Below are 20,231 nucleotides of genomic sequence, written 5' to 3'. Positions count from 1 at the left end.
CGAGAATGTGTGCCCCGGGTTTCGGGGTGTTTCAGAGACATTTCGAGGAAATTCCTCGGCACTGGCCTCAGTTTCACCAGCGAATGCCACAGGGTCCTCTGTGCTCTGGTGTGTGAAGAAACGCAGTCTGACAACAAACCAAAAGTTCAAGTGTGCGGTGGCACTTTCCAGGTCAGCAGAACTTTGCCATCAAGCTCTTTTCTCTGAGCTTCCGTGAGACTGTCTACACTTCACTTGCTTCTCCCCCCGTGTGTGTGTGTGTGTGTGTGTGTGTGTGTGTGTTCTTCCCACGAGATTGTGAGTTTGAGGGCACATCCGTGTGACAGCCGCCTCCGTGTGACCTGACGTGAGGAGGCCGGCGTGGCGGAAGGTGGGGGATGGGGGTGGGGTCACAGGACGAGTAGGCGGGTGAGCTCCTCCGGAGGGTACAGCGCACGCCTGTGGTGGCTCTCCAGATTTGAGCACTTGTCCCTCAAACTAAATGCCAGGCCGGCACAACTAATGCTCACAAAATAACTGGGCAACAGCCTGCGTGGGTCTCCCAGTCACAGGTTGGAGGAGCAGGGGCCCTCTGGTCCTGCCAGGCAGCGGTGGCCTGCAGAGGGACAGGGAGTGGCTTGACAAAGCTGGTATGACTGCAGGAGCCAGAAGACCCAGGGCCTCGGCACCCCCCCCCACCACCTGGACAGTGGAGTCTGCGCCCTGGTCCACCTGGCGGGGTGATTAAGAGCAAACAGAAAACGTCTGCACAATCACGCAGACTGTGCAAATACAGGCAATCGTCCGTGGTAGACGCCTATTGTCAGTGGCACTGTCTTCCTTACGGAATTCTGCCCAAACACGATTCTGAACACTTGGGCCACAGACCGTGCGTGCGAAACAGCGGCAACTAGACAAGTGTCCCTTATCTACGAACGCCCAAGCACTGGGTGTGACCACGGCTGGGACACGTCTCCCTTGCTGGGACCCAGCGGGCCCCCTCTGCCCAGTACCTCCCTTCCCTCCAGCAGTCCCCCCTTGGTTCACGGGCACAGAAGCTCTTCGGCTTCTCCATTCCCTGTAGTGTTCTTAACCTCCCGGTCTATTTTGTACCTACCATTTATGCTTCCTAATCCCCGCACCTTTCCCCCTATATTCCCCCTCCCTCTCCCCGCTGATTACCCTCCATATGACCTCCATTTCTGTGACTCTGTTCCTGTTCTGGTCTGCTTAGTTTGTTTCGGTTTTTGTTTTTGGAAGTTAACCTCTGGGGCACAGCAGCCTCCCATGGAGACCCATAAACCCTCACTCGGTGACGGAAGGCTCCTGGGGAGCCCCAGTTTATGGGAGACAGGAAAGTGGGGGTGAAGCGACACCTGCAGCCTCCTGTCTGCTGTCACCCCGGTGGTCTACCACACAGACGCAGACGGAGCCTGCAATGGAAAGCCGGGGTCCCAGAGGGGCTACAGGGGGCCCTGTCCTGCGGGGGGGCTCTGCGCACTGCTGGCTGGGGTGGGGATCCACTCCTCTGGCTGAGGGCCGCCGAGCACCGTCACGCTGGCCTGCTAGCCCCACGGCCACATGAACACGGCGCCTGGGCCTCTCGGGGGCCTCTCGGGGGCGCGTGCACGCACAGGGGCTCCTGGGGCTCTGTGGCATGCCTGTGGCCCACCTCTTCTTCCCAAAAGAGTTCCTGTTTTTTTTTTTCTTACAGTTAGGAATATCGAGGTATAACTTACAGCCAGTAAAGTTGGCTCTTTTTAGCATACAGTTCCATGAATTCTGACAAACACAGATAGCTTTGGAACCAACACCAGATCATGGTACAGGGCGTCTCCATCACCCTGAGCGTTCCTTCGTGTCCTCTGCAGTCACCCCCCCGCCATCCCAGGTGACTCCTGACCGGTTTCCTGTCCCTCTGGTTCTGCCCCCCCCCAGAACGACAAGACCTGTAGCATTCTTCACAGTGCTTAAACCAAACAGCCAAGGGCCTCCTCGGCTCACACAGGCCACCATGCGCCCAGCCACCCTGAGAGTCTCTGCACGTCGGGAGGAGCGGAGAACCCAGGGAGGGAGCGCTGTGAAAGGCAGCACCAGTCCCCGTAGCCGGAGGGGACTCTGCCTGCTGTGCCTGACGCAGGACCTGTCCCAGGGAGGCATGAAGCCGCTCTTTCCACGCACAAAGACTTGTTTTGCTTTGTTTTATCCATTCATTCATTTATTTTAAATGGAATTTATTGGGGTGACACTGGTTAATAAAATGATACAGGTTTCAGGGGGACCATTCAACAACACATCACCCGTATACTGTACTGTGTGTTCATCAGCCCAAGTCAAGCCTCCTTCCGTCACCACTGAACCCCCTTCACCAACTCCTTCCCCCTGCCAGCCCCAAAGACCTCCTATTTTAAACTGTGCCTTTATAAATGCCCTGCTTCCCTCTCCTGTGATGACATTGCACTAGACACAGCCAGATTTCCTTCCAGTTTAGGCGAAATTTCAGTGTTAAAAGAAAACACGAATTACTGTGGCTAGGACTGATTACAGGTTCATAAGAAAATTCCGTTAAACTAAAAAGCTTGAGTTTCATAGAATGTTCTCCCTCCTGTCAGGTTGGGCTTGACCTCACACGGAGCTATTCTGTACCCAGCAAAGTACTGAAGCCTCTCGGAATTCTGCAGGGACCCCTCAGGCGCCCGCTGCATGGCCCAGGCCCTGGGTGGGCAGCTGGGAAGCCCAGGCGACTTTGGACACAGGCAGGGGCACAGTTCCAAACCTCTCTCATCCTGAGCACAGGGACAACAGTCACTTCCTAGCACAACACAGATCACTTTTTTGCAGCCATTTCGAAAACATTTTTAAATGTTTCCAGAAGGAAAACTCTCCTACCGGCAACACCAAAGCCTAAATCACACTGCTTATTCAACCCCTTTATACTCTATGTAGTAAGTTCTTTACAGAAGTCATCGGGAAACTGAAAATTAATCCTATGCACCCACCGGAATGGCTAAAATAAAAAAGATGGAAAATAGTAGGTGCTGGGGACTCCACAGCTGGCTGGTGGGAGTGAAACCGGAGCCATTGCTTTTGAAAAACTGGCCAGCGGCCTGTCCTCCTCTGCGCCCCGCAGCACCTCTCCTGGGTGGACCCCAACAGGTGCACACGCTCACCCACACGCGTGTAACAGACTGGTCACGGCTGCACTCTCGGTAGTGGCGAGAGTGCTCTGAACGACAGAATGCCGATGCCACATGACGGGGCGGGCTGTGGCGCGCTCACCCAAGGGACACACGCCACGTGCAACGAGAGGAATGTCTCACAGACGTTCTGAGTTCAGGAACCAGACCTGGTCGGGCGCACAGTTCATGGTCTGCTCACGTCACGCGTGAAGCAGGAAAGAAGTCAGGCTCATGGTCACCTTGGGCCAGAGGTAGTGAGGGGAGAGGGATCCGAGGGGAGCTCCTGGTGGGGGCTGGCCATGGGCTGTGTGATCTGGACGCTGGTCCCTGAGGTGTGTCCACTTTGCCAGAATCAGCTACACATGTGTGCTTTGCTGGCTTTCAGTGTATCTGTTACAGTCCAATAAAGAATTTTTAAAACGGACTAGCCAGCCCCATGTAAGTGCATCTAGAACGATCTCCAGGACACACTGTTCTAGTAATGAGCAAGGGCAGAAGCGTGTATGGGGTGCACAGTGACGTGTGGGCTCCCCCACCCCTCAGCCGACCCCCACTGCTGAGCATGCTGGCCACACACAGGCCGTGGTGGCTCCCTCCCAGGAATGAGGAACCAGAGCCACCTTGTCCATGCCGGTGGCTGATTCCTGCTTCTTCATATAGCCACCAGACAGCCGACGGCCAGTGACTCACTGATGGGGTGCACCACAGGCTGGCCCCTTACCTCAAGATGGGGTGACTTTGTATAAGCTGTACCCCAGAGCTCTCCCCGGGGGTCAGGCTGACACATCTGGGCCAAGACCACGCTGTTGCTTGGTGCTACCCCCACCCCCCGACTCCCAGCACCCCCTCCTCCGGGCAGTGCCCTGCCGCAGGGAGCTTTGCCCCGAGTGCTGCCCGAGAGGCCAGCCTAAAGCAGCTGGCGCCAGAAGGGGTGGAATGTGGGGGGCAGGTCGCCCACCAGCCAGAGGGCGGTGAGGACCATCACTGGGTGTGGCCCGGCCTGCTGCAGTAGCGTGAGAGGGGGCAGGTGTACAGTCCCTGGAACAGCAGGCCTGGGAGCAATGGTCACACTCAGGACTGGAATGGGGTGGCTATTGACAAGAGCTCATCGAAAATGGAAAAAGACAGTCTCAGATGTGCTACCAACCATTTAGAGCCAGGAGGCCTGCCGGCCGACCTCCTCTAGGGATACTTACTAGAAGGAGTGGTGAAACTCTCGCCCCTGGCAAGGCCCCAAAGCCAAAGTTGGGGGAAGCAGGGGTGGGGACGGAGTGAATGATTTGGCTGGAGATAGAATGTCTGTGCAGTTACCTGGGAACCACAAACCCAGAGTCCTGGGCCTGCAAGGTGGGCAACCTCCTCTCCCTGCAAGACAGAGGGACCCCCCCCCTTGCTCAAAGACTATGCCTCTGTCTCAGACAAGTGCTTACAAGGCAGTGCCCTCCAGAGGCTCCGCCCCATCTTCCCTCCTGGCCACCAGACCAAACTTGGGGTTGAATCTCTGCATCGCTCCCAGGGGGCCCGCCGGGCCTGCCTGGAGAGGAGAGGGTATCTCAACTGCCAGAGCACTGGGGGCCCAGGCTGACACATGCACTGGTGGGGACGGGCGGTGTGTGCCGGGTGGAAAGTGAGGCTGAAGGAGAAAGAGCCCGTTGCAATGAGGACAACCTCTCCTGACAGAGAATAAACACCTGGGCAAGGGCGCTGGGTCTAGCACATGCGGAGGGAGGGGGCCGACTGGAGCTTGGAAAAGCCACAGACTACACTAACTGTCCCCAGAACCTGCACAGCCGTCATTGGAAGATTAGCAGGCTTAGAGAAGCAGGTATGGCTTGGCCACAAGCCACAGGAAAACCCGGTAGCTGGCCACGTCCTTCGGGGGAGGGAGGCACCCACAGCCTCTAGTGACCACAGCCTGGGCACTGCCTCGGGGACGGCCGCCCTCTTCATCCCTCCTGCTCCCCGCCCCCCCCACCAGAGCAGACTTCCCTCAGCCTTGCCCGGACAGCTGGTGCTCCTTTTTCTGTCCTCACACCCTCCAGTCCATCTTCTATGCTGGGGTCAGTCTGAGTGATCTTTTGAGCTGTTGCACCACGTGGCTGCCGGTTGCATCCCGTGGCTGCCGGTTTCAAACCCAGCAGCGGCGTCCTGCACCTACAGGATGAAGGCCCCCCATCTAGGCCTGGCTCCACAGCCTCACCTTCCACTGCGCCCCCCACGGCCCGCTCTGGACCCTCCGTCCTGCTCAAATCGCCAGGTTATAGAACACGCTCCTTTGGGCAGGGATTGCCTTTTATCTGCCTTCACGTCTCTAGTGTTTAAATTAGCCTGGAGTATCACAGGCTTTCAGTAAAATGAAGGGATGATCGAATGAGCCAATGGAGCCAGAGTTTGTGTAATGGGACGGGGAGGCCAATGGTGGGCGCGGCCTAACAACGATGAAAGAAACCGGTCTTTTGGACTCTTACAGAAACCAAATTAAGGTAAGAACAAAGCAGAAACCATTTCCTCCTCCTCCTTCTCTACTTCCTTCTCCCAGAGCAGAGTTTTATGATCCCAAATGGTTCTGAAATTCCTAAACGGAGGAGGGAGCGCGCGAGGTTAACAGCTACTAAGAACCGGCTTAGGCGGCTCAGTCCTCGCCAGCCAAGCTTCTTCCCCAGAGATTCTCTCTTTTTGCATCGTTTCCGGTTACACGGTAGCCCTGCCTCTCACCTTAGTCCCTGAAACTACACCCCAAAGTCTGTGCTCCAGGCAGGCAGACCTCACATGGTCTCAAAGCAATGCCACAGGTCCACACACTTTCTACTCACTCACCTCCACCAACGCGGTGTCTGTGGCTAAAGAAAGGGGAGAGCAAGCTCGGCTGACACTTTTTCTATAAATTAAATTAAATTAAATTAAATTAAAATTAAATTAAATTAAAATAGATCTAGGCAGTAGTTTCTTTTTTAAAATTTAATTTATCTTTAGAGGGGAAGGGAAGAAAAGAAGGAGAGAAGTATCAATGTATGGTTGCCTCTGGTGTGTCCCCTGCTGGGAACTGGCCTGCAACCCAGGCATGTACCCTGACTGGGAATTGAACCGCGATCGTGTGGTTCGCAGGCCCGCGCTCAATCCACTGAGCTATGCCAGCCAGGGCGGCAGTAGTTTCTAATTATCTTCCCTGAGATACTTAACTACAAAGGGAAAGATGGTCACTACCGAAATTCAGCCCCTGTGAATTCTATCTCAGCAAGGCTGTTATTTCACCAAGTGGCACCGCTGGGACAGGGGGCCGGTGCCGAGGACAGCTGGGGTGCTGGCGTGTTCCATCTTGATCTGGGTGTGGTTTCGAGGATGTTCGTTCACAGTTTCTTAAAAATGTAGATATATGGTGTATGTACTTACGGATTAATATGTTGTCATTCAAAATTAAAAAGTAAAAAGAGAAAAAAACAAGAGAAGGAAAACTAAACGCAAAATAAAAATACAAATAAACTTAAAGCAGTTGTTTCTTGCTTTCCAAAGAGAAAGTTAAAAAAGAGGGGGCAGTTCATCTCTCGGGGCAGCCCTTCTCGTCCCAGGGCTGGGGGCTGGGGTCTGAGGTGTAGCTTCACCACAGAGGTGGGGGCCTCTGCCCCACAGCTGGCGGCCCCCTGGGGACCCCTGTCTCTCTGACCAGCAACTGCAGACACCCAACTCCTCCCCAAAACTGAGGTCTCAGGGCAGAGAACCCTCAGAATGGGAGCCACATAAAAACCCCCAGCGCACGGCGAAGCAGCAAACGCCCAGACGCAGCTGTTTTTCAAGGTTGTCTTTCTCACGCTGTAATTTGTTTTCCAAAGGTGTGGCAAACTTTACAATCACTGTGAGGTCTCCTACGTTTGCTCTTATCTACTGAACAACAACAAAAAATCTATCCTGCTCTCCACACACAGGCAACCAGCTTTTCCATGTTATCTCCGGAATCAAGAAACAGTTAAAAGTGCCCTGCCTGGTGTGGCTCAGTGGACTGAGCACCAGCCTGCAAACTGAAAGGTCGCCAGTTCAATTCCCAGTCAGGGCACATGTCCGGGTTGTGGGCCAGGTCCCCTGCTGGGGACGTGCAAGAGGCAACCATGTATCACACATTGATGTTTCGTTCCTTCTCTTTCTTCTCTCTCCCCCTCCTTTCCCTCCTCTCTAAAAAAAGTAAATAAAATCTGAAAAAAAAACCCCAAACAGTTGAAACTAACTCAACTAAAACCTACAACTTGGTTATGTGGAATATGACTATGATGTTATCTCCATACTGCAAAAACAGTCTTTGTTTATATATTCAGTATTTATGCCCAAAGTGGACCGAAGCAACTTTCCCTGGAAGAAAGCATTTGAAATAATTTCTTCTTCTTTAATAAGGATAAAAAGTAACATAGATGGAATAAGCATTTTTATTTCAATTTTTTAAAAAGATTTTATTTATATTTGAGAGAGGGTAAGGGAGAGAGAAAGAGAGGGAGAGAAACATCAATGTGTGGTTGCCTTTCTACTGGGGACATGGCCTGCAACCCAGGCATGTGCCCTACCTGGGAATTGAACCAATGGCCCTTTGGTTCGCAGGCCGACACTCAACCACCGAGCCACACCAGCCAGGGCTATTTTAATTTTTAAAAATACGTTTCTTGATGTTAGAGAGAGAGAAAGGGAGGCAAAGAGAGAGAAACATGGATTGGTTGTCCCCTGTATGCACCCCAACCGGGGATTGAACCCAAAACCCAGGTTTGTGCCCTGGCTGGGAATTGAACCCCCAATTTCAAGGTGTACCAGGTGACTCTCCAACCCACTGAACCACCCAGCCAGGGTGGAATAAGTTTTGTTGTTAGGAACAAAAATGAAGCTAAATTTCAAAATTGAAGAGCTAACATAACTTCATTACGTAATTTTCTCAAACGGAATAATCACTTTATCCTTAGCCCAATACTGGGGGCGTGTATGCCTCAAAAACCGAATGTGACACCCACGTTCCCACCAGCACCATTCACAACAGCCCAGTGTTCGTTGGTGGGTGAACAGATCAACAAAAGAGGTGATCTATCCATACAACGGAACATCAGCCTTAAAAAGGAAGGAAACCCTGCCCTGGCCGGGTGGCTCAGTCGGTGAGGGCATCCTGCAGATACACCAAGGCTGTGGGTCTGGCCCCTGGTCAAGGCACGTGCACAAATCAACCAATGAATGCATGGACAAGTGGAAAAACAAATCCATCTCTTTCTCTCACTCCCCCCTTCCTCTTCCTTTAAAAATCACTAAATAATAAAAAACACTGTTTTGAAAAGGAAGGGAGTTCTGACTCACACTACAACGTGCATGAACTTGAGAACACTGTGCTAAGTGAGAGAGACCAAGACCGCAGGACTCCGCTTACTGAGGTGCCTAGACTGACACCGAGAGAGACAGGAAGCAGGAGGGCGGTTGCCGGGGCTGCGGGAGGAAAATGGGGGGCTGCGGGAGGAAAATGGGGACGAACGTCCAGGGGGCAGGGGACCCTTTCACGGGTGGGAAGAGCTCTGGACGCTGGATGCACAGCAATGCGGATGCACTGAACACCACGAACACGCTTGAAATGGCTAAGAGGTCTTGTTTCAGGTGACATGTATTTTGTCACAATTAAAAAAACAACAACCCGAAGGTAAAAGGTTGAGATCATTTACTGAACCAAGGAGGGAAGTCAGTCTCGGGGGGCCTACAAGCAGGTAGATGGGTATAGTAAAAACACTGTTTCAAAACCCTTGAGTAGAACCGTCTGCAAAGCCCTAAACCACCTAGAAAGCAGGCATTCTCATGTCCTGCTCAGGTTCCCTTTTACTCTCGCCTCGCTCCGCAGCAGGCCCCTCTGCTCAGAGCCCTGTGTTCTGGGAGGACCTCTCCGGGAGGACCTCTGCCTCCCTGGGCGCCTTCTGACTTCTGGTCCATCTCCAGGCCCCGCCCACTTCCCCGTCCCCCACCCAGCGGGCCACACCCTTCCTTCCAGTCACTGAAAAAATTACACCTGTTATTTTAGGAACTACCTTCATTTTGCTATGTCTATATATTCTCCTAGACGTCCTTCCTTCCTCTTCCCAGCAGCTGTCCCTTCTCTATATTTTAAGAAAATTTCAATGCTTTTAATTAAAAAATGAAAACGTGTTCAGTGAAGAAAACTGAAACGGCATATGGAAGAATATGACGATGTACCCCAAGAGTCGCTACTGTATGTCCTTTTATGCACCTCTCAATACAGATGCATATACATACACAGAAGTTGCCATCCGCTGCTACTGCCATCACACATGAACTTGGACTCTATATATATCAACTTGCTTTCTTCCGTAAGTGACGTGGTTGCAGGCACATTTGCATCTCAGTGGATACAGATGTAGCTTATTTTTGGCTGCACACCAGTTCATAGTCGGATATACTGTACACGAGGGAGGACTAAAAAAACAGATTTACAAAAAATTGTGTGCTTATTCTTACATGTTTAAACTTCAGTCACCATCCAAGTCCCCTCCATCTGATGCAATACACCTGTCGAGACGTTTTTTCCACCGCTCAAAACAGTTTTTAAACTTGTCAATTTTGTTGCCTTTTAGTGCTTCTGTTGTTTTTTGGTTTCCCCTCTTCCACATCAGCAAAACATTTCCCTTTGAGGAACTTTTTCATCCAAAGAAATGAAAATAAGTCACTTGGGGTGAGGTTGGGTGAATAGAGAGGGTGAGGCATGAGGGTCATGCCATTTTTGGTAAAAAACTGCTGAACACTCAGCGTGGTGTGGGCAGCTGCGTTTGTAAATCACCCATCACGAAATGGGCAAACACATTCAAAGAGTCTTTGAAATCAATTCACTGAGGCCTAACGCAGCCTCTCACAACAATGCCAGCTGGTACACTCATGCAGATGGTTCCCAGAACACTCACCTACTGGGGGAAGTCTGTGCTACAAGGAGCCCACCTCCAGGAGATAATTCTGGTTTGTTTTTTGTTGGGTCCCCCCCTCGTAATTTATGTAACAGTTCCCGCCTGAAGTGCAGAAAGCCCACACAATCCTGAATTCACTAAGCCTCTAAATAACAGAGACTTTAGCAGCAATTCACTTACAAAATAAAATCAAACACAATAAAGAAGCAAAAAAGCTCTTCCCAAGCTCTTCTACCAGACAGGACAGGGAGGGGTGGCCTGTCTTTAATGACTGAAGACTGTGATGTCCGCACACGATGACCTTACCCCCCACACAGGCGCCGGAGCACAGAGACCTGCAGGAGCCCTGTTCACCACTGAGGACTGTCACTCAAAAACCAGAGAGCCTTCCCTCCACCAGAACCATCAGCAGCTGCACAAACCACTGGCCCAAAGGGCTGGCAAGTCTCCCTAATGCCGCTCCAGGCTTCTCGCCATGCAGTCATATCGAGGCGCTTTTCAAGTAGGACAGTCCTCTGAAGGCAGGGCCCCCTCACTGTGCAGCTGGGTGATTCGAGAGGTGAGCGATAGGCTTGCCAAGTTGCAGAGAGTTTAACGCTCAGATGCACAAAACCCTGGAAATCTTGGTTCCAACCTCTCCGACCACCCTGCTGTGCGGAAGGAGGAAGCCAGCCCCACTTGCAACCGTGGCCCCCTTTGCCGAGCAGGCCTACGACCTCGTGAAACATGGCTGCCATTGTACTCTTGTGGGCCGATGTCCCCAGGACTGGAAATTACTGGAAAGCAAGACTAGAACTCACTGTCCTGACAGCCACAGGCGGAAGATAACATTGGAACAAACTGCAGCCTCGTGTTCCCACACCCCAGCAGCCCCGAGGCCATGCCACAGCACCCCACCCTTTTCTAATCCAATTATAACCCAATAAAAGCTCAGAGCCCCCACCTTGCCCCTCAGTGCTGGTGTATCTCTCCCCACCGCACCCCTCACCGTCCTTGGAGAGGGAGTAAAAACTTGACTCCACACTTTCCTCACTTTGTGAATTCTCTCACAGCCGGTGTCCCCGACCACCCCAACCCCGTGTGTACAGACACTCTAGTTCTCGAAATCTGACCCTTCGGACTTGAAAAATCTGACTTCCACAGATTCTCCTAGTTGGGAGCTCCAGGAAAAACTACAGGCGGAGTGACGGCCCATCACACGGTGCTCTTTTTGGCCTGACCACTAGGAAATGCCAGGAAAGACCGCAAGTCCCAGAAGCCGGGGCGTCCATGGTACTTCTAGTTTACAGAACAATTCATTTCAACACCCCCCCACCCCCGTCTTCATCCCCCCTGGGAAGAGGGGCTGCTCTTGCCTCGCGCTACCAGGCGGCTTTGGAAGGCCATTCTCTTCCCTGCAGCTGGACACGGGTGCGGGCTGACACGGGAGGTGAGTTAATAGAGTAGAAGTCAGCGCTTCCGAACTCGGGCCGCCCGCTCCGCAATCACAGCCTTCCGCTGACCACGCGTGACATGCGGGGACGGCCAACCGGGGCGCAGGTTGGCGGATGGAATTACACACGGTGTGTGTATTTTCTTGAGAATGCTCTCAAGAAATACCCCGAGAGAACACGTCGCCGCCACTCGGTCTGCTCAGCCATCGCTCCGCGTCTCCCCAGGCGCTCTGAGCGGCCCACGGACAGGACGCGGGCACAGCTCCCGGCCGCCTGGCCTGAGCGCAGGTGCGGCTCTCGGGCGGGGCTGCTCCAAGGGCTGAGTCCTGGCGCAGGCACCCCCAGGCTTCGGGGTCTTCGTTTACACTCCTCGTGCCTGGTGATCCCCACCTGTCACGCGGGCACCTTCCTCATTAGGGTGTGGGGACAACCTGCCCGGGGTCTAGAACACCCAGGCCTGGCAAACAGTAAGTGTTTAATAAATGTTAACCATTATCATCACTAAAGAACGTAGGGCAAGTACGTTCCACTCTGTACACTCTACCTCTACCCGCTTATGTGGCATTGCCCGATTTGCTGGCTCTCCTTTTCCAATGGTATTTTCCAAGTACAGTTGACGTTTTGGTATTATCTTGTGTTGGTTTCAGGTGTACAGCACAGTGGTTAGACGGCCATCTACTTTACGGAACGACACCCCAGGGTTTCCGGGCACCGCCTGGCCCTGTGCACAGGTGTCGCTCTGTTCCTGGCTGTGCTCCCTAAGCTGTACCTGACGTGCCCCCGACTGTTTCCTATTTGCTTCCTTAACGTGAAATTTTGATGTCTTTGGAAAAAACATCTGCTCTGTACACTGTGAAGCATATTGAATGATTACTACAGGGAAACCACAGCAGAAAGGCCCGTGCCGATGCTCCCTGGGGGAAAAGAGTCCAGCCTCAGGCCCAGGCCGCTCGTGGGTGCTTGGGAAGGAACCCAGTGGTCACCCTGGGCTCCCGGAGAGGCGGGAACACCGCGACGGAACCCTGGGAAAGCGCGCCAGCCAGCATAAACCTCCAACCGAACCCAGACAAGCATGGCCTCATTTTAGTCATCTTTGGCCTGAAAAGGTCAAAAATGTAGAAACAAACCAACAAATGAAAAGCAGCACTGATGTGAGACACGGAAAAAAGGAAGGAAGGAACTCAGGTGAAGGGCAAGTCCAGGTGGGAGGAGAGCTGTTTCCCTCTCGTGAGCTGGCCTCGGTGAGCGAGAAAAATCCTTACCTGGCTCAGTCAGAAGAAAAATATCTTTCTTCTCCAACTGCCAAGGTCGTCGAAGCAAAATCAGAATGGACATCTGATAAGTCTCAGCAGCGTCACTTAGTTGGAAGCCGAAAAAGCTCAGTGTTTTGAAAAGTACTACAGGACTAAGGACTAGAGGAGGGACCACTCCAGACAGAAGGGAAGAAAACAACAAAGCCACCAACAAGAATGTTTTTAAATTATAGCTCAAGATGGAGGACCATCACCAGACTAACCTTTCTGGAAAAAAGCTTTCAACTTGCCTGCCTGTACATCGTCAATACCCCCCACGGCCTGCAGGACAGAGCCAGGAACCTGTCCTGGTAACGGAGCCCCGCTGCCTCTCCAGTCGTCTTTCGCCATCGGAGACGTCCACTCCCGACTGGCTTCCTTATTCGTTCACGGAGGAACAAACCACGCTCATTTCAGCTTTGTACCCCAGCGCCCGTCCCACAGTACTTGCTCAGGAAATGTTTGCCGATTCAACAAAAACTCAATTGTGTTTAGGCCTGTACGCTGCACCCCACTCCTCGAGAGCCCCTTCCCCAGCCCGCTGCTGGCAGCCCAGCTGTTCCCAAAGGCCCTCTGGCCGCCTGCCACCTCTTCTCAGCACCACACCCAGGCCATCTGCCCTGGCCTTCTCCTCTCCTGGCCCCAGTCCCACGGACTCCCAGCAGACCCTCGGCGCTCTTTAAACGCTCCTGTGCATACGTTTTCTTTATGCAGCTGAACTGGGAGATTCTAGAGGAAGGCAGGATATTTTGAAGCAGTGAGAAGCAGTGGAAAGAAGGTTATTGTTCTGTGGCCTCGCAGCCCTAGTTACATGACTTCGGGAAAATTCTGTGTGAAACCCTTAGAACAGTGCCTGGCACATGGTATGCACTTTGCAAATGCTAGCTACTACCGTTCTCCACCTCTCGGAACCTCAGTTCTCTTCTGTACCAAATGGGATTCATAATAACTCCTCTGAAAAAATAAGTAAGTAAATAAATACACAAGTAAATTAAACAAAATAAAGTACGATAAGTAATGTCTGAAGTCTCTGGGACCTTCCTCAGCCATGCCGCGGCCACACGGCAGCCATTATTACAAAACAACTTGCTGGAGGCAGAGAAAATGCGCCATAAAAGTGTGTGGAATGAGCTCAGGCTGGTGTAGCTCAGTGGAATGAGCAGAGTCCTGCAAACCAAAGGGTCGCTGATTCGATTCCCAGTCAGGGCACATGCCTGGGTTGCAGGCCAGGTCCCCAATCGGAGGCACATGAGAGGAAACCGCACATTGATGTTTCTCTCCCTCTCTTCCCCTCTCTCTAAAAATAAATAAATGAGATCTTTGTGGAGTGAGCTGAAGGAACCGAGAGAGACACAACCCAGATGTCAAGGGCAACCCTTCTGTCATCCATCTCCTCGATCTTGACCAAGGGCTACCATTACATCATGTAGGCTTTGTTCTAGGTGCTAGGAGGCAACAGTGAACTAACCCTTGCCCCATGAAATCCACATTCTAAAGGGCAAGACAGAGAAATGAAAGTTTTTATGGTATGAAGTGCTACGAAGAAGCAAAAACATCAGGGCCAGAGCAAGCTAGTAGGGGCTAGGGGGTGGGGCAGGGGCTGGGTGGGGCTGAGGCGGGGCTGGGGCTGGGCTGCCTGCAGACCTGGCGCTGGCACTGGGCAAAGGTCTGAACTCTGGGCAGAGCAGGCGCTGGGGAGCCGGCCTCCCCCTCCAGCAGACTCTGGTAGCCTTTCCACCACTCAGGTGGATTCAGGTGCCAGAGGCCCAGCTCTGTCGTGGCCATCTGCCTCCCAGGACCCCACTGCACTCAGACCCAGCCACAATCGCTGCTGAGCCAGCGATGCTGGGAAGGAGGTGGCCACTTAGCCCCACGCGGAGGAAGTAAACAGCACAGCCATACCGCCACCGGTCTGTTCCCCAGGAAGTTCAGATCGCTGTTCTCTCCAAACAGGTAACCTTCGGGGTGAGTGGAGTCGAACTTCTCTCCTCCCATAATGAAGTGGCTGGCAAAGTAGCTTCCTGGAGCGGGAGAGACAGAAAGATCAGAACCAGTCAAACGAAACCAAGCGAACGTGCTGGTTCGAAGAAATGTCAGCCTTTCAGACAAATAACGAAAGCACTTGCTGACCCCAGGAGAGCCTTCTTCTCTTGATTTGGGGTAACAGCATGAAATAAGCGAGCAAAATCATAGCAATGAGAACAGAAGACATCAAACATAAAACAGATCGCTGTTCTCCTTTTAACACTCTTTATTCAGTCTTTGCCATGACCCCCCTCTGACACCATCGGCCGAAGCACCAGAAGGTCCCACGATGCACATGAGTGAGCATATATATGCATTTTGCTCCTGACTTTCCCCCTTCAACTTGAAGTGGTTACTCTCTGTCTTCCACGTATTCCAGAACCTTAACCACAAAGATCGATCGGCGTGTGCACACACATTCCTTCGCCTGGTTTCCGCAAGCTGCGCCCCCACATACACAAAGAAGGCTCCTTGCCCCCGACACCACACGTAGCCCTCTGCAGCCCTCCACAGCGAAAGCTCTTCATTTTTTAAAAAGATTTTATTTATTTATCTTTAGAGGGGAAGGAAAGGAGAGAGGGTGAGAAATATCTATGTGTGGTTGCCTCTCTTGCATCCCCTGCTGGGAACTGGCCTGCAACCCAGGCATGTGCTCTGACTGGGAATCGAACCACCATCCTTTGGTTTGCAGGCTCACATTCAATCCACTGAGCCACACCAGCCAGGGCAAAAGCTCTTCATTTTTCATACGTGCTTCAAAACAGCCGTGTAATGGGAACATACAAATGTTAGTGACATGGCCAGCGTGGACTGTCCTGGCAATTATGACACAGGTTACAGAGTCTGGCTGGACCACAGGTCATTGCTCTGAAAGACAGGCACACCCGCACGCTGCCCATCTCGAATTCACCGACTGGGCTGAGCCGAGGGCCAGGGCTGCGGGACGCCAGCGGTGACCGGCCCTTCTGCCCTACCCTACAAAAACCAGACACTGTCAGTGGTCAGGGGTCAGAATCCTGGGCAGCCTCCTCCAGACCAGCCAGGCACTGTGCCGGCACACAGTGGCACTGACCAGTCACCACGGAAGGCTCAGATGACTCTGCCGAGTCCACCTGGGAATTCGTTCCGACTCTGACGGTGAAATGAAGGCCCCTGGACCCAGATGCCTGCACGCGCACTCTCCCACGACCGGGACGCCCCAAGCGCAGGGCTCACACCGCGATCCGCCTCATCCACACTCCCAGGCACCCAACTCTTGCTGGGGGAGAAATTACGCAACGGCCTCAGGCTCCTTGCTGGGTTGTGTCAGCTAGGACGAAGATTAAACTCCCTGAGTCAGCTTCAGTTTCCGTGCAAGGTCTGCAGCAAACTGAAAAAATCAGACGGGACCCTGCCAGCCTGCGAAGGCGCCACGGCAAGGAAGACGAGGGCGATTCTAACGGAAATTGAACCAAACATTCCAGTTCTGGATTCTCTACATGCAGAGCTTGAATCTAGAAACACTTTTTAAGACAAGCAACGTGGATGAAATCACTCACCACACAGTGAGGCAATTCTTTAATTAAACAACAAGCAAGAAAAGAGTCTTAGCTGCCAAGGTCAGAGCGAGCGGTCCCTGACGAGCTCCTGACAGTTACCCATCAAAACTTGAAAACGCACAGGGCAGCCATCTGCTGGGAGGCACGCGTGCAAGTCCTCATCTAGGAGAGCCTAATTCTCAATTATTCATGTCCAGTGCTTGCGGGCCCTATTTTCCAAATGCATAATTTATAGAGGGGGAGGTGTCTCGGTGCCTCAAGTAGAAACAGCCACCTCAAATCACCAAAGCCATTTATAGTTGGCCGTCAGTAAAACGCATTCTCTACACATTAGAAATGATGTATTTATTACATATTCAGTGCAATTAGAAGAGTTAGGGAGTTTGCGTTGCTGGGTGGCTTGCCCGAATCGTGACTAGAGGATGGTGACAGGCAGGTTTGGGGCCTGGCATTGTACAGGGAGAGCTGAGTGTGGGGCACCCTGGGGTTCCGCACCTGTGAGCAGTCAGTGGGGCGGGGGTGTGGGGACAGCGATATGCACGGGTAAGCCGCTGACATGGTCCTAGCAAGAGAACAGCGCCAATGGCTAGAGGGTTAAAGAAAGTACCAGGGTTCTACTAGAAATGCCCCTTCTGCCACAATATTAAAAGAAATGATCGGGAACCCAGTGATAGAGCTCACTGCAGTTTCGTCTTGCATCAGAAACCAAGAGCCCCAAGACCCAAAGACCCAAAATTAGGGTCAAAAATTCGTGATGAGAGAAGAATTTTTCACTTAGGGGGAAGCACCAACACCAAGTTCCTTTAAAAAGCTGACCGGTGCATGGATAGCTCATCACTCAGAAGGAAAAATAAATTGCACCAAGAGTTTGTTTGCCTTCTCCTTTCTTCGAAAGGGACCCCTCTAAAACCCTGCCCTGGTGAGACCAGCGAGAAGCAGCAAACCCGCCATGTGCGGCCTGGGTGAAGCTCTCTGGCCATCCGAGCCCGCCCAGAGGCACAAGCCCGTGGGACTGAGCACGTGCTAACCCCAAATACACCCACGGCTCCGGAAAAGGTGCCTTTTAAACCACGAGTTCCCATTCTTCACACGAACCGCGCTCTAAAATCATAAATGGCGTCGGGGCAAAGAACTATACCAAAACACTTCTTTGCCTATTTGCTAAAAGGAAAAGAAATATTTATGACTCATAAATGAAGGACAAGTTTCCCATTATTATTTAGCTGTAGTTTTTTTAAAAACCTGCACCTGAGGACATTTTTTCATTGCTCTTAAAGAGGCAGGAAAGGAGAAAGAGAAATATCAGCCTTCTATACGCACTGGCCAGGGGACAGTACCCTCCCGGACTAGGGATTGAACCTGCCACCTAGGTCTGTGCCCTGACTGGGAATCGAACCTGCAACCCTTCGGTTCTAGGATGAAACTCCAACCAACTGAGCCGCACCAGCCCGGGCTTTCACTATAATTTTTAACCCAAATTCGTATTCAGAATTCTCTGAGGGCTTTAAGAAGACATATCTCATGGTGATCATTTTGCAAGATATACGTATATCACATGATCACACTGGATGCCTTAAGCTTACACAACATTTATGCCTCAAAAATGCCGAGTGAGAAAGGAAGGCAAGTCACCACAGATCTCCAGAGTTTTATGTAGAACAGAAGGTGCGAGTGGGAGGGAGAAGGGGGAATTAGTGTTCAGTGGGTACAGATTTTCAGTGTTGCAAGAAAGAAATGTTCTGGCAATCTTAACACTACTGAACCATACGCTTAGAAACAGTTAAGATGGTAGGTGTAATATTATATATTTTTTACCACAATAAAAATCAACATCAAGGGGGAAACCCTACAAGGAGAGGCCCAGGACGACCAACGCTGATGCAGGTGCAGTATGCAGGGACGCCCGGGAAGGCGAAGGTGCAAGGGACGAAGACGGCAAAGGGCCCACCGCAAAAAACGGTCCCAGGGGCGCAAAGCACAGCCCGGGGAACAGCCACAGCGTTGTAGTAACTGGGTGTGGTGTCAGGTGGGGCCTGGACTTGCGCGGGGGGGGGGTCACTTCGTAAGGGGCACAGATGTCTGATCACTGTGTTGTGCACCTGCAGTTAATATCATATGGTGTGTCCACAATAATTTTTCCTTTTTTAAAAAAACACAGAATGCGGCACGAATTCACGTGCCGGCCTCACGCAGGAGCCGTGCTGAGCTTCTCTGTGTTGTGCCGATTTTAGTGTGTGTGCTGCCAGAGTGAGCACTAAAAAAATAAATTTAAAAAAAAGTATTAAACAGCCCTGGTGTGGCTCAGTGGACTGAGTGCCAGCCTCCAAAGCAAAAGGTCACAGGTTCGATTCCCAGTCGGGGTGCGTGCCTGGGTTGTGCCAGGTCCCCAGTAGGGGGCGTGTGAGAGGCAATAGCTTAACCTAGCTCTCACAACACCAATGTCTCCCTTTCTCCCTCCCTTTCCCTCTCTCTAAAAGTAAAACAAATAAAACCTTTTATGAAAAATTATTGGAGAAAAACAAGCATTCAGGCAACAAATTCAATTACTTACAAGGGAAGGAAATGACATTAATACTTTTCCTCCAGATCAGCGCTATGCAGTAAAGACACCATGCAGGCCACATCACTGTAAACGGCCTGATAGCCATGGTTTTAAAGAGTAAACATAAACAAGCAAAGTTAAGTTTAATACATTTTATTTATCCCGATACTGGATATCCCAATATGTCCAAAATATTATTTGAACATGCAATCAATATAAAAACTATTAATTAACTATAATTTTATAATTAAAGTTATAATAAAATTAATAAAAGTTATAATTTTATAATAAAATTAATTATAATTATTAATATATTATATGTATATTTGGTATAGAGTGAAGTCTTCAAAATCTGTCATGAGATAAGCCAGAGAAAGACAAGCACCATATGATTTCACTTATATGTGGAATCTAATGAACCAAATAAACTACAAACAAAACGGAAACAGACTCACAGACGCTGAGGACTGACTGACAGCTGTCAGAGGGGAGGGAGGCTGGGGGCTCAGTGAAAAAGGTGAAGAGACTGATCAAGTAAAAAAACAAACAAAAATCCACCACAGACACAGACAACTGTGTGGCGCCAGGGGAAAGGGGGGTGGGGTGAAAGGGGGTGCAGCGGGGATAAATGGTGGCGGAAGGAGACGACTTGGGTGCTGAACACACAACAGACAGATGATGTGTATAGAGTTGTGCCCCTGAAATCCATGTACTTTCACTAACCAATGTCACCCCCACAAATGCAGTCAAAAAGGTGATAGTCCAGCCCTAGCTCTAGGAGAAGTCACTCCACCGTTCACACTCGGTTTGAGCCGTCTGGGTTTTCCTACACACACGTAAACATAAATATTCAGGCTTTCTGATTTGCCATATTTGGTTTCTAACCTGAGTGGGGTATTACACACACTGGCCCGCAAGTTGACTTTTTCCGCCTGATGTCCCGGAGGCGCCCTCCCACGCCCATCCCCAGGAGCTGGCCCCGCCCCTACCGCCCACTCAATGAGGGCCCTGACTCCAGTCCAGCACTGCGCCTACGCGTCCCACGGGGCTGCTCCCCCCAATGGCCCTCTCACGTAGGGTTACTAATTCCTCTTTCTTATTTTACAGGAAAAGAAATAAATGCACAGAGAATTTAAGTAATTTGTCCAAGGCCACACAGCTGGTAACAGGTAGCGCCAGGCCCCAAAGCTAGCTGTTTTTATTCCAGAGCCTGTGGGTGCCCCACCTTTACCCTGCAGCCTCACGGAATGCTAAGACATATTTTTTTTTTTCTATTTGAATGTTTTAACACCTGGAACTTGCCCTTGTGGATTATGTAGGATAAGG

General features: G+C 51.5%; 1 protein-coding gene and 1 non-coding gene across 4 annotated transcripts in view; both read right to left on the bottom strand.

The window, feature by feature from the left end:
* The window catches only part of RNF157 (ring finger protein 157), a 64,808-nt gene that overhangs the window by 34,261 nt on the left and 10,316 nt on the right, over positions 1-20,231 (bottom strand). For all 3 annotated transcript variants that reach the window (XR_005069265.1, XM_037065126.1, XM_037065136.1), the window contains exon 2: positions 14,703-14,821. Coding sequence is in view for 2 of the 3 variants with exons in the window: in XM_037065126.1 (XP_036921021.1) it covers positions 14,703-14,821 (119 nt within the window). In the remaining variant the exon portion in view is untranslated. The remainder of the gene's footprint in view (positions 1-14,702; positions 14,822-20,231) is intronic.
* LOC119003362 (U6 spliceosomal RNA) lies at positions 18,512-18,618 on the bottom strand. The gene has a single exon (XR_005069940.1). It is a non-coding gene; the product is annotated as a U6 spliceosomal RNA (small nuclear RNA).

The sequence above is a fragment of the Sturnira hondurensis genome, unplaced genomic scaffold, assembly GCF_014824575.4.
Source record: "Sturnira hondurensis isolate 20B ecotype Veracruz unplaced genomic scaffold, ASM1482457v3 Scaffold0001221, whole genome shotgun sequence".
In the NCBI taxonomy this organism is placed as follows: Eukaryota; Metazoa; Chordata; class Mammalia; order Chiroptera; family Phyllostomidae; genus Sturnira; species Sturnira hondurensis.
The sequence above is the reverse complement of the archived record's forward strand: the minus strand, read 5'-3'. Positions and strand labels throughout refer to the sequence as shown.